Source organism: Charadrius vociferus, unplaced genomic scaffold (assembly GCF_000708025.1).
Source record: "Charadrius vociferus isolate BGI_N301 unplaced genomic scaffold, ASM70802v2 scaffold168, whole genome shotgun sequence".
Taxonomy (NCBI): Eukaryota; Metazoa; Chordata; class Aves; order Charadriiformes; family Charadriidae; genus Charadrius; species Charadrius vociferus.
In genome coordinates, this window is record NW_009649582.1 from 425,372 (window position 1) to 450,351 (window position 24,980).

The window sequence follows — 24,980 nt, forward strand, 5'->3', positions numbered from 1 at the left end:
CATAGAATTAGTTCTGTGGGTGTTAGAACTGATTTCTTAAATCTCCAATATTTACCAAGTAAATTCAGCATAAGATGGTATGTTAGGAAATACAGCATTATTGTGTCAGAGTCAAATACTCTCTGACCAGGTACTTTTAGATATGCCACATGTGGAAGATGTAATGTTTAATATCAAATTTACTTATTTAAAGATAGTTGATTTTACACAGGACTTCTAATTTAGCAGAGTGATACAAAATATACTGCATAACAACACAAATGTAGGTTACACTTGGCAAAATATATAGCAATTGCAATGTACAGTTTTATCACAATACCAATGTGATTCGCATTATAGGTATCTATAATATGCTCACCACCACAACACTGGGCATCCCCAGTCACTGGAAGCAATACATGGGTCGAAGCCAGCCTGTTGCTCTTTTTGAAGTTCTATTGTTAGTTGTCTAGTTATACTCTATGTTGGACTGAGCCAAATATTCACTCCCCCTGTGCTGGTCCGGCTAAGTCAGGGAGACATACATGCTCTTAATGAACTCAGGGAGAAACATTTCCACCATCAGTTAATCCACTCAACTGTTGGTAGCAGTTTATCTAATACAAAGGCCACTCTCTGGTCCTCTTTGTGTTGAATAAAAGTCAGATTCTATGCAACAGCTGTGCTCAGTCATTATTCCATTAACTTTATGGGCACATCACCCTTGCCCATCTCCTCTGAGCTTTCTTCCCTTTGAGCCATTTATTGGTGTGTTCACAACCACTAAATAACTGGTTGTGAGAATTGGTCAAATAATTTCACAATTACTCCTGTATCATTGTCCTGGCCTAAACCACGACAATCATGAACAATGTATTCCTGTGGTCATATTTGAAATACTTGATCTATTAAAATTTACACCTATTAAAATGACTGATGTAAACATCATAACTGTGAAAATGTCTTGCATCTGACATTTGGTAAATCACCCATGAATGGCTTTGGTTTGAAAACTGAGCAGCTGTTCAAAAATTGGAAAAAGATTATCGGAGAACAAACTTAAACATCACAGGTTCACTAAAATAAAATATGATAGTACAACTAGCATAAGATGGGTAGGATTCTCATGCTTCTTTTCTCAGTATAACGTGACTGCTGCACGTCATGTTTCAGACTACATACGATAGGGATTAAACTCAGCTTGCTTTATGAAAATATTTTTAATTAAAGCAAAAGAGGAAATAATGCATGCTATTGTAAAATAAGTGAAACAACACTAATCAAAATAATAAATAGTAGGTTGTAGAAATGTGTGCTGGGACTGGTATAACAATTTTAAAATAATTGAAATCTGAAGCAATTACTTGTTAACACCTTAACTATGCGGCAGCATTCCAAGTCTAACATGTCAAAAACACGTAAGCAATTGTTGACATAAAAGGTAATAAACTTCTCTTTGCAACAAGAAATTATACTTTTCTAAGGGATGATTTTAATGACACTTACTATTTATTTTGTTTTAACAGCTGAGGATGCATGTGGAGGAACTATGAGAGGATCCAGTGGTATCATCTCAAGCCCCAACTTTCCTAATGAATACCATAATAATGCGGATTGCACATGGACAATTGTGGCAGAGCCTGGTGATACTATCTCGCTCATATTTACAGATTTCCAAATGGAAGAAAAATATGATTATTTGGAAGTTGAAGGTTCTGAACCGCCTACAATATGGTAAGTCAGTTATTGCAATTTTACTGTGGTTAAAAAAAAAGATGATGATATCTGGAAGGATAACTTTTGTTACTTTTCCTTTATCAACAGATAGTCTTGCTGAAAACAAACAAACAGAAAAAAAAACCCAACCAGTAACGGTTGTTACTATGGCACAAATGTTGATATTATAATTGTGGCTGTAAAATAATTTCAAAAAATATTCCAAGGTTGTAACATGGAGATGAAAGGCACTGTAGACTCATTCATCTTATTGTCTGTAGGTCTAACCATTCTAACCATTATTGTATTAACAATGTGTATATTTAGAAACAGAATTGAATGGACTGGTGAGGATTGGTGGAGCCTTCAGGGACTTTCATGATGTCAGAAAGTGAATGGCATGGAGTCCTTTCAGCGCAGAGCTGGGGGAAGTACCATTGCTCGCACTTGTTGGTCACAGATTCTCTCTGGAGGAGTTTCTGTACAGAGAACTGCATATGTGGTCTCACTAAATAATACGCTGGGGGTATGGCTGGTGTTACACTCATCTAGAAATTTCCATCCTGATCTGTCAGATACAACACCCTGAGCTGAGTAGCCGCAGCACTTGTTGGTTTTGGTTTTATTCCATATATACTACCTTTAGAGGAGATTTCTGTTTGTTTGTTTCTTTGCAGTTGTTGCAACTTTGTTGTCTTAGCAGTAGTAACAATATCTTTGCTAGGCTTGCTTCTGCAATTCTTGATCTCAGAGTAGGTGTATTGTGTAAAACAAGTAGAAAAAATAACCTCTTTCAAGATCAGGTTCAGTTAATTTCAAAAAATAAATGATACATTCTGTAGTTTTCTGGCCCGGTAATTTTATGGTAACAGCATGAAGAAGAAACATGTGAGTATGACAAATCATTGCGTTTGCTATATTGGTTTAAATATACTATTAGTTCCCAAAACAGAGGATATATACAAAACCATAAATACCAGTGATGCTCTCCAGTAAAAGTTTAAACTCTTAAGTGATTCATAAAGCATTGTGAGGGTCCCGCACAACAGACAGAGGCATTTGAATAACAGGTGATACAACAGGTGATTGGCTAGCCACATTAAAGTCGGTAAAGTCCTGCGTTCATATTATCAATACAAAGACCCACCAAACACAGCATAGACGACATAAAGAAAATTATTTTTAATTTTATAATAAGAAAATATCCCAAATGAGATAATTGCATAATTTCAAAAATATCAGTCACAGTTTCTACAAGTAACGCTTGTAAGTAATATTCCTTACTGCTTCAGGGTATAGTAGAAGCCTATACACTAAGTGTCAGCTTTAGCAAATAGTATTTCATAATTTGAGTTAATTCATACTGCCACCTACATAGTTAATTACCTGTATTAGAATATTACTTAGTTGCCATTGAGTTTTTCAAGCTGTTAAACTGAAATCTTTTGAACTAGCTGTCAGCTAAAATAATTTTTAAACAATAATTTATAATAATTATTAGTGAGGTAACACCAATGACATACAGACAATATGAATCACTTGAATAACTAAATGTTCATTCGATTATTCTTGAATGTGTTTTCTGTATTCAGTCATGAGCTTCAAACAATGATTTAGGTTTTTTTTCTGCAAAAGTCTGGCTATATTTAAATGATAGAATAAGATTACTTTATATATGGAAATTCTCATCTGTTTACAAAACAAAAAAATACAATGTTAATATAATAACTGCTCGTGTAGAGAAGCAGATTGAGAGCATATTCTTTTTTTAGCTTGTCATTTATATGAATTAGACTGATGTATTCAATTATGCAAAAAGTATCCCCCCATATGTTAGGAAAAACAGATTTGGAAAGCTTGATTAACAACAATTTGTTAATTAGATTTACAGTGTTAATACATTATATCCCCTTAGACTATACCTTGAGGTTTAGTTCAAGATATCTTAGTTTCTAAGGTCTACATAGAAGTATACTCCTAAAATTAAAACTATGCCTTGATCTTGCATTCTGGAAAACAAGTAGTACCTAATTTGTACGATTACTAAAAAAAATATCGGTTGATCTGGATAGTAAGTGGTATTATAAAATCTTTTCTTAGGCATTTTGTTGCTTTACATGACTATTACACCTATTGATTTAAAAAAAAAACAACAACACCTTCAAACTTTTATTCTGCACATCTGATGTGTAACAAAATATCGCTACTTTTTGGCTCTATGTAAAACAATGAGCTAGAATACACATGAAGCAGATAGTCTGGGGTTATCCACTAGACAAGACTTGGAATTCTTCATGAAGTGCTAACTGTCGATAGTCTTCTAGTCAGTTATGACAATATTTTAGTTATGCCAAGTCTTTCCTTTAAGAAAATCTTGATAGGCCATTTTCATTTAAGTAGTGGGAAAAGATTGCATTGATGCCCTTCAGGATTTTTGTTGTCTGATGTCCAGGGCTGATTCTGATGTTTAGTAACTTGATTTGAATGAAGTTTTTTTTTTTTTTATTTTGGAAGTGAAACAAAGAAAATTATTAATTTGAGGAAACAATTTTCCTCATTTTTTCTCAATAAAACAAAAATCTGAAAATAAATTAGATCTAGTAAAATGTTCCTTTTTGCCTAAGCAAAAAGTTGAAGTTTGAGACATTCATTGGTGAAAGAAATAGCAATGTCATTATGGGATAATTTATCCAGCATATGCAAGTTCAGAGTTGAATATTCTGAGAGTATCTGAACACATAAGTTTTCTAATGCTTGCCTCTAGGATACTTTAGTTGAAAATTTTTCTGTTGGTCACTTTTAATGCAATATTTAATAATCACTGAGCAGAAAACTAGAATGATTCTCTAGGCTGCTTTGGTATGTGTATCCTGTATTCCAGCATCTACTCTAGTCTGATCTATTATACAATCATTAAGACTGTAGTTAAATTGTATAGACAAAGTGGTAGAACCTCCATCCTAGAATATTGTATGAAAGATGTGCTTAGAGCAGTCTCCTGATGACAGCGGGTGAGGATGGCGGGTGAGGATGGAAAGTATATATTTCACACTGTCCTGGGCAAAGACATTAATCTGTATCTTCTATTCCTGATTACCAGCTTAATTTAGCTGTTGTTGAAAAGCAAGTTGACAACTTTACAATTTTTCCTCCTACATATTTGGAAAGCTTGATTATTACTAAAGAAAAAAAAACAACCAAAAAACAAAACCCAGCAAATACATTAGACTAATTGAACTTGAAATGATGATTAGTTTTGAATTAAGCAATACATTTTTAGTGGATAGACTGAAAAATGATAGAAAAAAATGTTCTCATAAAGTATGTGCTTAAAGCTCATTCAGGGAACTACTGTTGTAGTCTGAATAAGGATCATAGTTTCTTGTCAAAGAACACATTATGCATTTTTTTTTATTATTTCTTAACATGAATATGTGCATTAATGTGAAAGTGTTTGAGAGCATAGCAGTGTCTTAAAAAAATGTTGTACGGGAAAATATACTTCACTTCTACCATGACAAAAAAACAAACCAAACCAAAATAAAGTTTTCAGCTCTGTTCTGTCTGAATAAAAGTGTACTTCTAAGAAAACCTTTGCACCTACCACCGGCATGTTCATACAAAATAGTAGGACATCTAAGTAGTCTATTGTCAAAGATAAATTTGAAACATGATACGATCTGTCCTTTTAAAACAAAATAACTTACCTCACTTCTCTTACTGATAGTGCATTCTTGGGCATTTCAAAAAAGTTTCTTATTTAATTTTCATAAAATGTAAAGAACGCTTAGAATTTTCCATAGTAATTTGAAGTGTTGTATTGTCTAGACCATCACTTTGTTTCTGATTTTAGCCAGATTATATTTTTTTTCCTGTACAAATCTAGATACAATGTAAAATGATACATACTGAATGAAATTTATGTTGGTGATACCATGGGCAATCCATTTCTCTTCTGAAATATATTTAAATATTTCATTGTTTGATATTGCTTATTTTGTGCATCATATTAATTGCACTAAAATAGACAGCTGTTAGAGAACAATGGCTAACAAAATGAATTTCTCCCTTTCAATGATGATTTTGCGCATTTTTTTCCCAACAGAAACACTCCCTTTGCATTCATTTTATATATTCTGTGGAGGATTAAATTATATTTTGTGAAAAAATCTTTCCCTTAACTTAGATGCAATAAAACTGCTTCCCGTTTTAAAGTTTTTGTCAGAGATACTTAAAACTCTTTTGATCCTTACAATAAACTGCTTCAAGACAGCCTGTTAGCTTAAGACTCCCTTGCAGATTGTACAGATGATTAAGAATAAGAACAGAAAAATGTGGGTCTTTGTTTGGGCTGCCAGATCAGAATTTATTGTAAGTAACTAGTTATTTGTTTCTTATCAATTTGGGTCTATCCTTGACATGGGAATATTCCTGATGAATTTTTCAGTGGATATGATGTGTTTACATTCAATTTTTTTATACTGTAAACATAATTTGTTTACTCTTCTGTATAGCACAGCTAAGGACAATTTAATGAGCACACCTTATCCGTTACAAATTTACAGCAGTCAGAATTTCCCTGTAAGACTTTTGTGAAGGCACTTCTCATTTAAAAAAAATATATTTATGAAGTCTGGAAGCTCAAATAAAAAATATGAGAAAACATCTATTCCTAAATAAATAATATCAGAGTACTGATTGACCAGTAGCTTTAAACAGCATTCTTGAATTTCACAGTAGATTCTCTTTTACATTTTATAAGAAGATAATGACATTTTAACTTCAAGTGTTGTTGTAATATTGAACTTGCTGTTGGTTTTTTTTTTTCTGAATCCAAACTTACAAACTCTGTTAATCAAGTTTTAAAATAGTAGTAGTATGTTTAGAAAGCAGTTAGGCAAATAATACACAGTGTTTTATAGAGAAACATTATGTTAAAAAATATTTATGCAGAATAAACTTTATGTTAGATAAACAAAAAGTAATTTACCTCTAAGTTAAATAAATTTCACATAGAAAAAGTTAGTTTTATAAAGTTTTGGTGATGACGTAGCATGGTATTGAAGTAACATCTGAACATCATTGAGAGTAGCCATTTTGGACCAGTAAATGTTTGTTTGGAGTTCAGTGTCTGATAGTGGCAATAGCAGTTGCTGAGGAAAAGAGTAGAAGACACCAGGATGTTATGGTGTGCTCTTCCCCCTTGTGTAGACTCCCAGCTTCTGTAGTTAGTGATTTAGGAACTTCTTGAACCAACATTTGTCTTTAAATCATGTGTTAAATAGCTGTAAACAGATCTTTCTTTTGTTAATTAGTCATTCTTCAAGGGTCATTCTTCAAGACTCTCTGGAGAATGCCAAATGAGCACGTTTTTCTAAACCCAAGCAGGCTGTATCAATGAGTTCCCTGTTACTCACACAGTCATATATTCCTTAAAATACCCTTAATTGATTTATCAATCATAACTTTCCTCTATTGAAACTGTATCATGCCTTTCCTTGCATTCATCCATATATATGCAAATTATCTTTCTTTCTACCATTTTAATCAAGTGGTAAAATCAGCCTGTGGCTTTCTCTTTACTTTGAAATAACTTAGCTCCTCACTTTCCTCTCAAGTCCTGGGTACCTGATCATCAGTCTTGTGTGAGGATCTGTTCTGCTCAAGGTGCCCCTCTCCCTGAGACTGAATGAGATTCAGTTGTTGGATCACTATGTCCAAGGTTCCAACTCAGTTGATGGTATGAACAAGAATATTTTGGGCTCGTCTTCATTACTCATAATATAGTCATTGATCACTATTCCAGGATGGCACTATGCATTTTGATAGCATCACATGTTTTCACAAGCTTGTAGACTTTATACCATGATGTAAAAGCATCACCCTGGAGGTTTACAATACACGTGATGACAGCACATTACCACAGACATTTTGAGCAGTAAGAACACACAAAAAATATATATCTTAGAACAATGGAGAAGGGTCCAGAGGAAATTTTGCCCAAGTGCTACCCAACTTGAATGTTCCCCATTTGGTCTAGAGGAGCCTGGTGCCCCGGGATCATTCCTTGGGACAATTTGTTTTAGCACCATAGGCCTCCTGTAATATCTAGAATACAAAGCCTCTCACTCTCGTATTCCTCAATGATATTTTTTCTAAAATATACATGGCATCTTATGTACCATTTTCTATGGCTTTGCTGTCATCTGCAATTTAACAATGGTGAAAATTAATATTTCCTGACTCTTAATCCCATTTTACTAGTACTATGAAAGAACAAAATGATAAATATTCAGTGCTTTGGAGAACTTGTAAGCAATACTAGTGAAGTATACATCAGCTAGTGCTAATTAAAATCAAAGTGAGGATGAGCAGATGGATGATAGTTATTATTGAAAAGTGTTTTGGTTTGGTTCGTTGGTTGTTTGTTTGGGTTTTTTTTGCAGTGGGGGGGAAGATGCAGTTAATTCGTATTAGACATCTACACAGTAATTTTTAATGGCCAGTTCAGTTACAATACAAATTAGCCTTCAGGAGGCATTTAAAAATTAAATATAATGTTTTTGATAATTAACCTACAACAGACACATGCATTAACACAACAGGTTCTCAATCATATCTTTATAACAAAGCAGTTACTTGATTTATGCAGCCATCCAGTGTCTGAATAGGTTAGATTTATTTTCAGTCAATGTACTTGATCAAATGATGCTCATACGTAAGGCTAGAGGAAAACCTCTGCCTGCCATAAATGTGGCAGCACAGGGATGGACAATCACACTTCAGTAGTACAAGTATCAATGAGAACAGTGATGTGTTGTAGAAAAAAACAAAACAGACAAGACAAGAAGGGGAGGGGGAAATCCCATCTCAGGTCTGGCGATAGTTTTCTTGAAAAAGCACTTCAAATTAGAAAGTGACAAGTATCATTGTTGCTTTTTCATTAATGAAGACTGTTGACATTGCCTTAGATATTATTACTGTTTTCTGACTAATTACTATACAAAGTTTTTCAATCTGTACTTAATGCTTTGAGGAAGGACTCAGGAAAGTAATGTTTATGAGTAATATGATCCTAATAAGGATGTTAAATGTCCCAGATGATGGATGGCTTGTAATCTGATACAGTTGAATTCAAATTTAAAGAACAGTGGCAAAATTGATACTGCTTAACACAGGAAAAATGTCTTCAGACAAATGTTGCTGTTATAGCCAAATAGATGGAAAAAATTATTCAATTAGTAAGGCAAACAAAGTGCAGTCATAAAAACCCACTGAAAAGTGATTAGCAAAGTATTTGTTTACTGATAGGGGATAGAATTAATTTTTTATTGGATTTAGCTGCAAAAGTAATAGGTGTAACTGCAAAAAGCAGCCAAGTTTTGGAGTGCCTGAGTCCTTCTCCCCTTCTAAAACATCAAACAAAAGATAACAGAGATAATGTTTAACTGTAGAGCAATCAGAAAGTCAGGAATAGAACAAATACTAACAATAAGAGCATTGTCTGGTTTGAATCTTTGATAATCCATGCATTGTACATTATAGTTTTCATCCTTTTTTTATAAAGGATGGAGAACAGAAATGAAGTGGTTTGCTTTCTTGGAAACAAAAGCTTTCCATAGAAACCAGGTATTTCTGCCCTTCAGCGTTTGCCTCTGTGGTTTGATTTTGTACATGGTAGTTCAGCATTTCATCTGTGGCACTTCCATGAGGTCATTCAGAGCAGTCCAAGAAGCACAGTGCATGCCGTAATGTGTAGGGTCAGGCCCAGTGGTAGTGTTAGGAGGGGAGTTTGCTACAGTGATTGTGGAAGTTAATGGCATGTTTTTCATTGCTCTGTTGTGTGATTCTGTTTAGTAATCATCATTTGAAAAGGACTTTGAAACTGACTTTACATCTGGAACTCTCAAATGCTTACTGAAACATGAAAAAGATTTGAATCTAAGACAAGAAAAAGATATCAAATCACATGTTTAACAGTAGAGATGGAGGCTTCTATTTGTTATTTTGTACTACCTGTTCTTGTGTGTTTCTGAACAAATATAAGGCCCTTCTATGGTACTCTGTTCTAGTGACTTTTTCTGCATTCATTTCTCAGGTTGTACTTCAAAGTGTAATGCACAAACATGTCTCAAACTTTTCAGGCAGAATAGACATGTGTAGCCATGAGTTACATGATCAAAACCTTAATTCTGTCACTTAACAGTAAAGACCTTGAAGTCTATGCTTTTTTTAAAAAGACATATTTAGTTACCTTGTGACATTTACAATAAATAGACTCAATCCTTAGTAAAAGGAGAATGTGACTTGAAGAAACTGTCACATCCATGGAAATGCAAACCAACCACAGGTGTAAATCCTGAGTTTAATCTTGGAATTCAGTATGTTCTGTATGTGTTTACATAACTAGCTTGTAAGTGAACACAAGACAGAATGATAGATAGAATCAGAGTAATTCAACATGGAAAGGAACTCAGGAGCTGTCTAGTCCAATCTAGTCCTGAAAACCTCCAAAGATGGAGACTGCATAGCCTGTATGGGCAAAATTCTTCAATGCCTGACTGTCCTGGTGGGGAAAAAAGCTTTTCCTTCTTTTCCTTATTTGGAAATAATTGCTTTCAGTCAGAATCAACATGCAAAGACTTATTATCTCCAAACATCTCTTTGAGGTCCAAACATCTGTTACGGTCTCTTCCTTCCTTGTGAATAGGCAGCGGTATGACCTTTCCTTTGGGCAGGTTGGCTGATCTGTCCAGTCCTAGCTCATGAATTGAAGACACATGGGTTCATGTTACACTCCTTCCTTCCCCTGGTTCATGTTGTCCCACACATATAGAGGTATGTACATGACCAGAGTCATGAATCATCCTGTCTTCCTCTAGACTACAATAAGCTAAAGGTTATCTGGTACGTGTCATTTATTACTATGTAATAGAGTCAAGCCTCGGCGAGAGGACTATTTGTTAAATTACAGTCTGCACTTTGCATCAGGCATGGAGTCAAACATAGTCACAGAATCACCTTGGCTCATTACGGTACAAATAAAAACTTTACATGGCCACAAAGTGATATTGCTTTTGAAAAAAAAAACCAAAAAAAAACAGGTTTCCATTCTTATTTCCAGCTTATTCCCTACCTCATGTTGGCTTAGACATTTACATAGTCACAAAGGAACAGCACCAGGAAGTGATGCAGATAAAAAAAAAACTAACCTTTTTTCTCCCTGTGTTAGTCAGTAGGTAACACAAGAGTTGAAAAGAACAGTGAGGCACATAGGGAGTGATGTATCAAGATAGCTTGATAGTTTAACTGGTTCTTGAAGGAGAAGGACCACTTTGTCATCAAAATAAAACCTGAACTTTTTTTCCTCTCAAGTACTCTAAACTGAATGACAGCATGCATGCAAGGATTTACTTTTTTTTTTTTTTTTTTTTTTACTTTATGTGCAGAGACTTTACAGATTTAGTTGATTTCCTTTATATTTTTCTACTGTATTCTTAGTATATGTTATTCCTGTGATGGTATAAAATATTTTATTTTGATTCAGGTACACAATGTTAGGAAGGCAGTATATCATTGTTGATGTAAAAAAATAGTAATATCCTGGTGGATAAATGCACTTCTCTTGAATAAATATTTCTGAAGCTGTTCCTAATTTCTTACCTTTCCTATGTTCAAACTGGAATAAGGTAGATTTAGATTAGATATTAGGAAGAAATTTTTCACTTTGAGGGTGGTAAGACACTGGAACAGGTTGCCCAGAGAGGTTGTGGATGCCCCATCCCTGGAGGTGTGCAAGGCCAGGCTGGATGGGACTTTGAGCAACCTGGTCTAGTGGGAGGTGTCCCTGCCCATGGCAGGGGGGGTGGAACTCGATGGTCCTTTCCAACTTAAACCATTCTATGATTCTATGATTCTATGAGTACTGCAAAAGTGAATAGTTTTAAGGCTTATCTAAACATACATGTTTTTGTTATTCTGATGGTACTTTTTAATATGTATGAAGTTATTCTCATCTGGAGTCAAACAGATATCCACCAGCAGTTTTCAAATAAGCAATTATACATTGGATGGGCTTTTTACATACATTCTTCTCATCATTATATTATATTGTTTCCCAAAGCTTTACCAATATTCAGAAACAGATTGAAAAATAATTCTCATGAATCCTTTTATGGTAGATGAGTGCTCAGGTTTTTCTACCATCCCTCTTGGGCAAAGATTTACTGACTACCATGTTTGCGCTTCCCATGGCCCCCTTTAACCCTCTTCGGATGGAGGAGACCAGAGTGCTTCCAGTATTGCTTATTTGTAACTCTGTTTTGTAAAAGCCAGATAAATAACAGCCTAGATCTAGCCCATTTTGCTAAAGAATACTTTAAAAGCATGAATAGTAATAAAAACAAACAAATGCAAAAAAAAAAAAAAAAGTCTGGAGTCTCTTACTCAGCAGTTTCTGGAAAAAATCAAGATGGCTTGATAAATTATCAGGGAACACTTTCACTGTGCTTACTCCAGCAGAATACTGCACTTGTTTTGATGTGGTCATTTACTATTGTCTCAGGATGGCAATTGCTGGAGTACTGAGGGAGACTGATTGCTCTTGTCTTGACTGAAACACCAGTGACTGAAGTGGCAAATCTCACAAGTAAGGCTGAAACAGACGTATTTTATGCTGCAGGAGTTGTACAGTGGGGGAAAGGGTATTACACATAAAGCAGAGGATAACATAAATCCCAAAACAAGGCAGGGAAAAAAACCCCACAACCAACCCACAAACAAAAAAGTGTCCCAAAAACAAAACATGTAGTTATTTCATTTGTCATTTGAGAGTAATTAAAACTTCACACTTGTTTGTCATGTGTTCTGAGTCCCTGCCATGATGTTTATTTACTTTATTCAGCAAAGTAAATGACGGGCTGTGGGCGAACAGTAATTCCTTCAGAAATAATTCCAAATCACTCTTGTTTCTAGATTCTGGATGAAAATCATTAGTATGCTCCGCACAATGGCTAAACTATATACATTCATAATTTCATCTCTTATGTGTCAAGCCATAACAGCTAAAAGTATAATATTTTGAATACATGAATGAAATCCTTTCAGTTCATGAATAAATACTGACAACAGGATAAAACATTACTTATATGGGGACTACAGACTACTCAGAACTTCAGATGTTGCTGCTTCTTTTTGTCATTGTCCATCTGTTTTGCCTCTGACAATAACTTTAAGTGATTTAGGGTGCAAATTCACTTCTAAAATGAACCAGTAACTAAAAAAAAAAAAAAAATAAGCATCCTTTGAACCTGCTAAAGCAATTTCTTCATATTAAGGACCAAGCCAATGTCAAACCAGCATCAGAACAATTTTTAATAATTACATGCCATCCGACATGCAGGTGACCAGTCACAACCCACAGCTTCCTGGTCATGACATAACAGTCAGTAAAAAAGAAAATAAGCCATTCTTGTATGCTTACTATATGTTTATTTCTTCTGCATACAGAAGGTCATGCAAGTGAAAAAAAAACAAAACCAAAAAAAACCCCGAAACCAAAATGCAGCAATCTAGAGCTTCAAAAATGAGCCTTAAACGAATGTCTTGTTCTCCCCTCCCCGAAGTTAAACAAGCCTATTCAAATAATTGTCTCAATTTCAATAAATATTTTTATCCCATAAACTTTTAGACTTTTTTAAGGTTAAATTTCACGTTTCCAAATGAAATGCGGTGCATTTTCATTATTTTGAAAACCTGAGGATAAATTCATCTAAGTATATTTTTAAAATTTAAACATTTGAAAGTTAAATGCAATTTATCTGTGACCTAATTCCTCAACCACATTAATATTCTGATACCCTATGTCAAGATAGGTATAATAACATAAGAAACAGTACAGAAAAGGGAAAAAGTATGGAAACGGATATGGAAAATTATCTACAGGAAGAGGAGTAAAATAGACTAAAGCTTTTAAAACTTGAAAAGAAATAAGCGGAAAGGATATGAAGGATTTATAAAGTTATGAATATTTGTTGTGGTTTAACTCCAGCCTGCTACTAGGACCATGCAGCCACTAGCTCACTCCCCTAGTTAGGATGTGGAAAAGAATCAGAAAAGTAAAAGTGAGGAAACTCATTGGCTGAGATAAAGACAGTTCAGTAAGTAAAGTAAAAGCTGCACACACAAGCAAAGCAAAACAAGGAATTCCCATCAGTAGGCAGGTGTTCAGTCATCTCCAGGAAAGCAGGGCTCTGTCACGCATAATGGTTACTTGGGAAGGCAAACTCCATAACTCTGAACGTCCTTCCCTTCCTTCTTCTACCCTCAGCTTTATATACTGAGCGTGATGTCACATGGTATGGAATATCCCTTTGGTCAGTTGGGGTCAGCTATCCCAGTTGTGTCCCCTCCCAACTTCTTGTGTACCCCCAACCTACTCGCTGGTGGGGCTATATGAGAAGCAGAAAAGGCCTTGACTGCTTAGCAACAGCCAAAACCACCAGTGCACTATCGATGCTATTTCCCATTTCAAACCTGAAACATAGCACTATACCAGCTGCTAGTAAGAAAGTTTACTCTATCCCAACTGAAACCATGACAATATTATATGTCAGGTAAATAAGGAACATTCGTTCTTTAGGTCTCGCACTAAAATAGGTAGGGATGCTCAATGATTTATCAGGCAGAAGATTTAAAACAAAAGGTAGAACTTTTCTGTAGCATATATAATTGAGTTGTGGAAGTCATTGGCATGTGATGTTATAGATAGAAATATTATAAATAGATTGAAAAATGGATCAGAAATTTATAAAAGAAAAAATTATCACATGTTATTAAACATAAAGGTCTATTTGAAGGGCTCCACTCAAGAAGCCTGCAGTTCACAAAATTGCTGGAAATTGTGATAAAGTATGAGGGGATGAATCTCATTCTGTATAATCACAGTTCCTGACACTCCTGGTGAATTATCTGTTACTGTTCTCTGTCAAAAATAAAATATTAGTCTCAGTGTATTTCTGTTCTAACATATCAGTACATACATTCTTAGATACCATCAAGGATATGATGGGTATTATACAGGATATTATAATTCCAGTCATGCCAATAAGAAATTTTTGCATGATTTCTGTAAACCAAAGAAATGATCATAACTGAGATGCATCAGGAGTAGTAGTTTTGCATCTGTAAAACATTTTGGGGGCTGAAGTTCAGAACTTTTTGGTTTAGTTATAAAAATATTCTGCCTTCATTTAAGGCTTGTGATAAGAAAACCTAAAGCTGCCAAGTTATTATTTAAGGCTTCAGCAAATATGGAAGCTATTATTTCACCCAGCATTATCTAATGTTTAATGGTAATCAATGTTAAGATGTGAGCAATACCTTCAACATCATTTTTGTCTGATTTCATTTTCCATTTAATTAGGAATTTTATTGGACTTTTATTCCCTCTACTAAAAAGCTTATTAATGAAGACATTTATATACCTTGATTAAGCAAACTCCTAGTCGTCTTTCTTAGCTGAGTAGACCTTTTGGATCTTTCTGTGTAAGATCCAGTAAGATGCTGGAGCCTTCACAGCTCTCATTTAGCCTTTTCTATACCCAAACCTGCAGCATTGGATTGGTATATTTGATTCAGCAGAAAAACTACCTACCACATAGTACATATTCTCTCATCCTCGAAGCATATAAGATGGGTTGTGATATCTTTCATGTGGATATACAGAACTGCCACACATCTTGTTTTCCCCATTATTTTTTATGTCAGAGGATACACTTTTCCCATCATCTCTGCTGAGCAAGAACATACTGTGGTCTGCATGTCCTAAGTGAAGTTAAGGATAAGGTGAAGGGCTGTTGCAATGAGGCTTAATTTCTGGTTAGTAATTGACACCATATCTTTGAAAAAAACCCAAACATTAACCAACGTTGAATTGAAGCTTCCAACTTTTTTACAAAACTTTGCAATTCTGTATAACTTACAGAATTTGAGATTCAGTCCCAAAAATGCAGGCATCTTTCTTTGTACATTTTTCAGGGTTTTTTTAGGGTGTGTGTTTCGTTTGATTTTTTTGTGTTTTTTGTTTTGGTTTGGTTTGTTTTTTTTCCTAGAGAGTTAATTATAATAAAGGGGAATTTCCTTAAAAAAGATGGAATTAAGGAAGTGCTACAGTGTTGTGTGCAATTAAAAGCAGAGTTCAGCTTCTGTGGGAGAGAAATAAGAGATGATTATGACAGCAGCAAAGGCTAACAGTCCTTAGAGTCATTTTTTTTCATTCAGTTTTGAATTAAAAATGAATATGATATTAAGACCTTCTGCAATACTGTTTATGGATTACTAGCTAGCTGAAAGTTATGTTTATACCAAAATTTTTGCTAAACATTAAACTATAGCTTTGCTAAATGTTTTGGAAATGATTTTTATTGCTGTAGTCTATGCACTAGACGTTTGTAGCCATACATTGGAATGCTGCCATTCCATTTGCTTTTGGCAAAAGTCCATAGTACTTTGCAACATATCCTATGTTTCTGGTCTCTAATTTTCCTTTAGCTGCATCCTGAAACATGTGACATAGATTTAAATTTTGGTGGCTCATAATTCATGACAGGGATATCTGGCATGGTATTCAGACTGAAAACCAGTTGATGAAACCCAACTGGGTCGTTCAAGAATATATGTATTTATTTTTTTCCTTTAAAAAAGATATAGGAACAAACGCTTTCAATTGAAGTCTGCTACTAACCCTAAAAGAAATCGGATTGAGGAGTAGGATGTTGTTGGTATCTGCCAATGGGGAAAATATTATGGCAGCCAGCTAAAAAATTGTTATTTTTTATGGTATTGCATTAAATAGACAAAAAAAAGGAGGTACAGGTACTGTAACAAATATCTAGTGTGTATATATATATTTATTTACATTAAGTCAATCAAGAAATAAAAGAGAATGATTTCTTACAATGTATCCATTGGTATTACATTTTAATATATATATGGTATTCAAGTAAAAGAAAATAAAAGGGTAGTGTTGCCATTACTGAATGTTAAATTAGAAGAGTAAGGAATCCTTTCTGATCTAAAAAAATCAGAAACATGTAAAGGATTTTACCTGATGAAAAGCAGGATTTAATTTGTCTGGAAATCAACTGAAAGCAGAAAGGCAGGATGGGGGCCAACTAACTTTTTAGAAACAAGGTAGGCCAGTTTTTCATTGCGGAAATTACTGGGACAGGAGGTACTTTAGATTCAGTTATGAGAAACAGAAGGAATCTGAATTACGAAAGATTAAGGCAATTTGAGGGAAATATTATTATTACTGATGGGTAAATAGATATCCGTACTAAGTACAAGGACAACAGACACTAAAAAAAAGCACCAAAACAAACTTCAAAAAATAAGGATTAAGATAATCTACAGATCTGGCAGTAAGTGGAAGTGAATATATTGAGTACGTAACAACAGACATCCTAATACAAAAGAAAGATATAAATTATTATAAGAGACCATTAAAGCTTCTGGTGCAGTCATCAGGATATACAGATCAGAAAGAAATTTTAGAAAAGGTGAGAAAAGAACCACATGACTAATGAATAAAATCATAAAATAATGGGAAGCTGTGAGGATACAATAAGAAAGGCTATCACAGTTGCTGAATTACAACTAACAAAGGGTATAAAAAGCAATGATGGAGAAAGTTTACAAATACATTAGAAGTAAAAAGAAAACAAGGAAAAACAGATCCTTAGTGCTAAGCAAATAACAGAGGGAAAGGGACAGGGAGACCTGGGAAGTTGTAAGAAAGCCAGTTAGCTCTAAACCCTGGAAAGAAATATTGGAGTAAGTGATGAAAAATTGCTTAATGCAAAATTTTATTCCATTTACTAAACTTTTTTTTTTTTTTTCTTTACAAACTAGTGGAAGAAGACTCAGTGTTGTCTCTATATATGTGTTGTATTTAGTTGGGAAAGTGCATACAAAGAATAGTTGCTGGTTATTCTCTGTAAGTAATTTCTTTTGACTTTTTAGATGGCTTAGTTTTAGGCCTGGTAATGATAAATATTTTTGCTATAGTTTTCACAGTGGAATAAGAATTATGCATAAATATTGTTAATGACACTGAACTGTGGGGTGTTGCAGGCTCTTTAGAGGATAAAAGTACACTTAAAAATGATGCTAATAAATTAAAATGAACATGCATATATCATCAATGTGAAATTTACTTCAGGCAAGTACAAAATGCTGTAGATTAAATGAAGAAGAGTAAGGCGTAAACATAAAATAAGGAGTGAATACCCAGACAGAGCAATAACACCCAGAAGGAAATCAGGAAACCACAAAAAATAAATAGTCATAAAAAACATTAGTGAACAGTGTGTCCTTGTGTGCACTATTCACATAGTTTTGAGTGTGTATGTGCATGCTTTTGCGTGTGTAGAAGTAAATTCTTATTGCAGAATTTACCCTACATTTATGCAGGCACACAACCTTCATAAATTGCAGATAGGGTTAATGAGGGTGCTGAAAAGTGTTGAATTCTTAAGTAGATGAAAAAATTGTGAACTACAGTTCATTTGCAAATCAAAATTATGTTTGATATTTATACAGCCTTTAAAACTGCATTAAGAGTTACACAAAACATTCATGTTTCCTAATCAAATATTGCCCAGTATATCTTGCTAAAAAAATAAAAAATAATACATTGAAACAATCTTATATCAGTAGCTGGAGTCATACCTCAGTAAGCCTAACATTAGTTCTTTGTGTTATACTAGGATGGGTATTAAAGGGTAGGACTAAAGTACTCTGACACAGCTGTAGAGCCTAAGCTTTATTTCACCTGCCCATGCTTAAGTGTAGTCTGCTCTGGTTAACTTCCTAGTCACTACATTCTTATAAGTGCAATATTTTAAAGGTCCAACTAGTTTATAACAAGTGAATTAGTGATCTATTATCTTTAATCAGTTATTTGATCCAAATATTTGCAAACTTTCCACCTTAGATATGTCAGAATAACAAAGTCTCTCAGAGTACTCAGATAACATTATCATCATTACCACTAATATCAGTAAAAGGCATCATGTAAGAAATTAATAGACACTAAACTCTGATCCATGATATTTTAAAGCTAATACAGTTGGCTTTTTACTGCATAATTTGCATTTTTGAGCCAAATGTCATGTACAAAAGTAAAATTCCTTTGATGAAACAGAATGGAAATTTTGGCAGTAATAATTGATTTATATGGTAAAGTAAATAAAAAATATTATTCTAAGGAATTTTTACTTACAATCTGCTCTAGTCTGGAAAATCTACACAAATGCCTTTTACTGAGGTACCAGATTTTCCTAGAGTATAAGGATTTCATTCTAACAACACAGAATAATGATACATCTTCTAGACTTTGTTTTTGCTCTCTAGTAAAGCTTTTATATATAATAGTCGATATATTAAACACATTAATTTTATTATGAATAAATATTTTAATAAACATATTCTTTGTGTCCTATATAGAAGCCAGAATTCTTTAGTGGGCCTACTTTGCTCACAGTTTTTTGGGGGAGAGGGGGAGGCAAAGAGGTGAGAATTAAGAACAAATGATATTTGTTTATATCATAATGAAAATGTTACATTTACATTTGAAGACACAAAGATTCATTTAAAATATTTATGTTTTTAATGGCTGTAAATTGAAGACTTTTGAATCCAGGAGGTTTTATAAATAACACAGATTAATCTAGTAAAATCAAATTGAAATATTCACAATTACTAATCACCTTTTGTTATTCTAAATAGTATAATTTACCCACAATTAAAAATATACTATGAGCTTTTATAGTACTCAGGACAATCTTACACATTCTTCTTAGTTCGTAATTTCTTGTTGTATTGTTTTTTAGACATTTATTGCTCTTTAAATCTTCAGTATGGCCTCTGTTAACAGGGAGTGTGATACCTTCTGTTGGACAAATTAAACTACAAATGTTCAACTCAGAGGCAAGGTTCCAAAGCAGGGAGAGGTTAAAATGCTGTGACATGGATCACTATTTCACAATCTGATTTACTGGAAACAGCAGATGACTAGCAGTCAGACCCGTGCAGTGGTGTCCCTGAAGCCTATGCTTATGTCATAAACAAATCATCCTGTTTCTTTCTAAATAAGAGAGATGTATTTATTGAATTAATACATCATACTACATCATTAGTTATTTTCGCTTTTGCATCTGGCACCCCTTTGTTTCATGTCTTATATTATTTTATTGCTAAAGTAATTTTTGCATCTTGTCCCCCCCCTCCCCCCCAAAAAAAAAAAAAAAAAAAAAAAAAAAAAGAAAAAAGAAGAATTCTTACGGGAAGAGTATAGACTTGCTGTCGAATCCTGCAGGGGTAGTGTTAGGAAGGCCAAGGCCCACCTGCAGTTGAATCTGGCCAGAGACATAAAGGGCGGCAAGAAGATATTCTACAAGTACCTAATCAGCAAAATTAAGACTAGGGAAAATATAAGCCTACTGCTGAATGAGGTGGGGGACCGGGTGACTGATAACATGGAAAAGGATGAAGTACTAAGTGCCTTCTTTGCCCCTTTTTTGCCATTAAGATCAAATTTCAGGAATCCCAGGCCCCTGAGATCAGTGAGATAGTCTTCAGCAAGGAGGACTTACTTAAGTGGACAAGGACCAGGTTGGGGAGCACTTAAACAAACTGGACACACATAAATCCATGGGCCCTGATGGCTTGCACCCACAGGGGCTAAGGGAGCTCTCTGTTATCTTTGAAAGGCCACAGTGACCATTTCAGTACCTCAAGTCTAGAAGTGAGCAAATGCGACTGCGATCTTCAAGAAGGGCAAGAAGGAAGATCCAGGGAACTACAGGCCAGTTAGTGTCAACTCAGTCCATCCCAGGGAAGGTGATGGCGAAAATCCTCTTGGAAATCATTTCCAGGCACATAAAGGACAAGAAGGTGAATGGGAATAGTCATCATGGATTTACAAAGCGGAAATCATTGCCTTCTACAGTGGAGTGACTGGAAGACCAATTCACGTTGTTTAGCTTAACTCTAGTAAAGCTTTTGACACCATCTCCCATAACAACCTCATAGAGAGGCTGATAATGTATGGGTTAGACAAGTGGAAAGTGAAGTGGATTAAATACTGGCTGAAGAGCTGGGCCTAGAGGGTTGTAGTCAGTGGCACAAAGACGAGGTGGAAGCAAGTCACTAGTGGTGTACTGCAGGGGTTGACACTAGGGCCAGGACTGTTTTACATATTCATCAATGACATAGATGTTGAGATAGAGTGCACCCTCAGGAAGTTTGAAAATTATACAAAACTGGAAGGAGTGTCTGACATTTATAGGGTCCTTGACAGGCTGGAGAAATGGTCTGAGATGAATCTTATGAAATTGAACAAGGGGAAATGCAAAGTCCTGCATCTGGGAGGAATAATGCCAGGCCACAGTACACTCTAGACAGCTGCTTTGACAAGAAGGCTCTGGGAGTCCTGATGAACAACAAGCTGGCCATGAGCCAGCAATGCAGTCTTGCAGCAAATAAGGCAAATAGTCACTTGGGCTGCATTAGGCAGAGCATTGCCAGCAGGTCCAAGGAGGTGATTCTTCTCCTCTGTTTGGTACTGGTGACAAGTCCCAGTCCAATTTTGGGCTCAGGGGAGGTTTGTAATGATCCCAAGAGTGAAATTAAGATGCAAATGAGGTCAAATGCCGCCAATCAGGCCGTTTTTATTGAATAGGTACAGAGGAATGGAGTGATAGGAAAGGCAGGAAATAGAAGGAAACTAAGCAAGCATTCAGAAGGATAAGCAAAGGATAGTCACCACCATGGATCCATCGACATCTCGCTGATTCTCAGTTTTCAGTTCTTCAGTGGTGGGTGCACACCATGGCTTGTTTCCACAGTCTTTTTATAAAACAGGAAAAGACCTTGGGAGGCTGCCAGCTTGGCCCAGGCAGGGGTCAGTTTTGGTGGCACCTGATAATGATCTGCAGCTGTTGGTTTTGCCAGTGCCTGATTTGCAAAAGAATGTCCTGCTGCTACCGGTACTTTGCACCTTGCAAGATACGAACAAGTAAGTTTTGAGACAAATATTTGATGTTCCAGTCTCTCACAACTGGTAAGGCTGCATCTGCAGTAATGTGTCCAGTTCTGGGCTTCTATGTACAGCAAAGGTATGGAATTACTGAAGCGAGTCCAACACAGGGTCACAATGATGATTAAGGGACTGGAGTATCTTTCATATGAGGAAAGCCTGAGAGAGCTGGGACTGTTCAATCTTGAGAGGAGAAGGTTCAGGGGGAGCCTATATCCATGTGTATGAATTCCTGATTAGGAGGGAATGAAGATGAGCAAGCCAGACTCTTCAATGAACACAAATTGAAATACATTAAATTCCATCTGCATGGAAGAAAACACTTTTTTTTTTTTTTTACTGTGAAGGTGGTCAAAAACTGGAACAGGTTGCCTGGAGAGGTTGTGAAGTTTCCATCTGTGGGCATATTAAAACCCAACTGGACACATTCCTGGGCAACCTGCTTGGACAGGTAGCTTGGACAAAATGATCTCAAGACGTCTTTTCCTATCCCAACGATACTGTGATTCTGTGTGATTCTTTGTCTTACTGTCCTTTCTCCTGTAGCTGTTTGTTCCTTTAATGTTTTTATATTCTGTTGTTATTCCATATCTGAGACTTTATTGTTTGTATCAATAACTCCTTTTTATTTGCATAATTTTTTTCAATGTTTTCTGCTCGCTCTTTGTCACTGAACTAGAATAGGCTTTTAGCTGTAGTTGCTTTGTTTTATGCAGCCAGGTATATTAGCTGGAGAACACAGATTACTTATTAAATGCTTTTCTTTAGTTTTCTTAGAACATGCTCAGCGATATGAGTTTCATAAGTAGATGTTGTGGGTCAGCCTTGGCTGGCTGTCAGATCCCCACCAAACCACTCTCTCACTCCCTGTCCTCAACAAGACAGGGGGAGATAATAAGATTAAAAAGCTTGTGGGTCAAGATAAGGACTGGGAGATCACTTACCAATGACCTTCACAGGCAATCCAGACTCAACTTGGGGAAGATTAATTTATAGCAATTTAAAAATAGAATAGGAGAAACAAAGAAAAAAAAAACAAACAAAAAACGACCACCACCTTACCCCACTCACCCTCTTCCCAGTTTTAACTTCTTTCCTTCATTGTCAACTCCTCTACCTCCATCCCTGGCCCTGAACAGTGCAGGACGATGGGGAATGTGGGGTTGTAGTCAGTTTGTAACAGTTCCTCTCTGCCTCTCCTTCCTCCTCACATTTTTCCTCTGCTCCAGAATGGGTCTTTCCCACAGGCTACAACCCTTCCAGAACTGCTCCAGTGTGGGTTCTGTCCACAGGCTGCAGTCTAAACATGCTCCAATGTGGGTCTTCCATGGGCCACAGCTCCTATTAAGGGAGCCTGCTTTAGTATGGCAGAAGAGCTGAAGCAGCTCCTCCCCCTCCTCCTTCTATGACCTTGGTATTTGCAGGATTGTTTCTCACTTTTTTTTTCTTTCTCACTCCTCATGACCTGTGTAACATTTTGCCCTTTCTTAAAGATGTTTTCACAGAGGTAACACCAGCTTGGCTGATGGGTTCAGCTCTATCCTGTGGTGGGTTCATTGTGGAGCTGACTTGAACTAACTGTGTCTGGCACAGGGTGGCCTGATCTCTTCTTGCAGAGGCCACTCCTGCTGCCCTGTGTGGCAAAGGAGTAAAATTTTCCAAGATTTTTTTCCTTAGGAGGTGCCAATCTACAAAATAAGAAACAAACACACATAACCTCCCCCCCCAAAAAAAAAACCAACCCACAATCTAGATTACTAAATCTTACCTATTCATACAAATACAAGCAGATGATGTGTTCTTAACTGTCAGTTTTATTATGATCAACAATCAAGCTGGGAATTAGAATCTAAAATCTTCTTGTAAAGTGTCAAATCAATTTCTTTCAAAATAAGGCATTTTGCATGATAGCTGATAATATTTGTCCAATCCCTTTTTCCCTTTTCAACTCTTATCTAATAGGGCTACATGTGAGATGTCCTATCCCTTATTACTCACAGATCGTTTCAAAGATATGGTCCTTGGTTTTAAAGACTTTCTGTCCGGTATATCTCTATGGAGTAACAATGATGGAGGTGTATGATAACGACATCTTAATTTTATCATAACATCTTAAAAATCCTCCATACAAAAGATAAAAGAAAGGTTTCCATGATTACAGTTGGAGAACATTTGAATATGAGTTCTACAAATAAGGTAGAAGTATGATCGAGTACACAGAACAACAGCAAATTCATAGTGTTGTTCAAATGAGATTATTTATCCTAGAAAAAATAGTGGAGTTTTAATGATAAGAGCAGCTTAATTGGAAGATTTGAACTCTATTTCTGTCTGGGAGCAGCAGGAAAAAGGAGGGGACAACTGGGAGCCAAGGGTGACCCCACACAGGCCATGTGCTCACCGATGATGTGCAGTCCCGCATGGGCTGAACACAGGGGTCAAAGCCAGGGAGTTAGATAACTGAGTCAATTGACAATGTCCAACATACTAAGTGATGAACCAGGTCCAGGGTCCCTCCAGAAGCCCACTTAAAAGGGGACTGTGAAGGGGCTGGCTTAGGCTGAGATGGAATGGCGTTCCTAGGCCCAAGGGCAGAGGGTCATTATGGGCAGCAGGCAGGGCTAGTCAGGGCCAGGAGGGTGCCCTTAGGGCCCTGACAATTTCCAGTTTTGCCTTCGATTTTTATGGTGGAGAAAAACATATTGTCTCTTTATGCTTTTTTTTTGTTTGTTTTGGTTTGGTTTGGTTTGTGTTTTGTTTTTTTTTTAATGAAATAAAGGATGGTAGAGTTTCTTGACATTTGTCAAGCACACAGATTAAAGTTCTATAAAATTATCAAGTAAGACGTTTATTAGCTTACAGATATATTGCAGAAGAGGGGAAGGTCACTACAGATAAGTGTAAGCAATTTTAAAATGTAAATATCTAAGGTGATAAATTCAGTAGAACTAGAAAGACACCAGAAGTTTGAGATAGAGAAGAAAGTTGTTGCACAAAATGTAACTGAGCAAAACATTAATTCACAAAAAAATAAGGTGGAAACTAACTGAGGTGAATTATTCTGCGAGTAATCTTCATGTATTCCTTGACAGCAATTATTTTTAAATTATGCTAAAAGAGTAGTCTTTTCTAACAGATTTCATTATCTATCTTGATACATTTTCAGAGGCAGAAAGTAGGAAAT

The 24,980-nt window shown here is 35.6% G+C and overlaps 1 protein-coding gene across 2 annotated transcripts in view; it reads left to right on the top strand.

The window, feature by feature from the left end:
- The window catches only part of CSMD3 (CUB and Sushi multiple domains 3), a 715,473-nt gene that overhangs the window by 208,686 nt on the left and 481,807 nt on the right, over positions 1–24,980 (top strand). For both annotated transcript variants that reach the window (XM_009890359.1, XM_009890360.1), the window contains exon 5: positions 1,506–1,713. In XM_009890359.1, the coding sequence (XP_009888661.1) occupies positions 1,506–1,713 (208 nt within the window). The remainder of the gene's footprint in view (positions 1–1,505; positions 1,714–24,980) is intronic.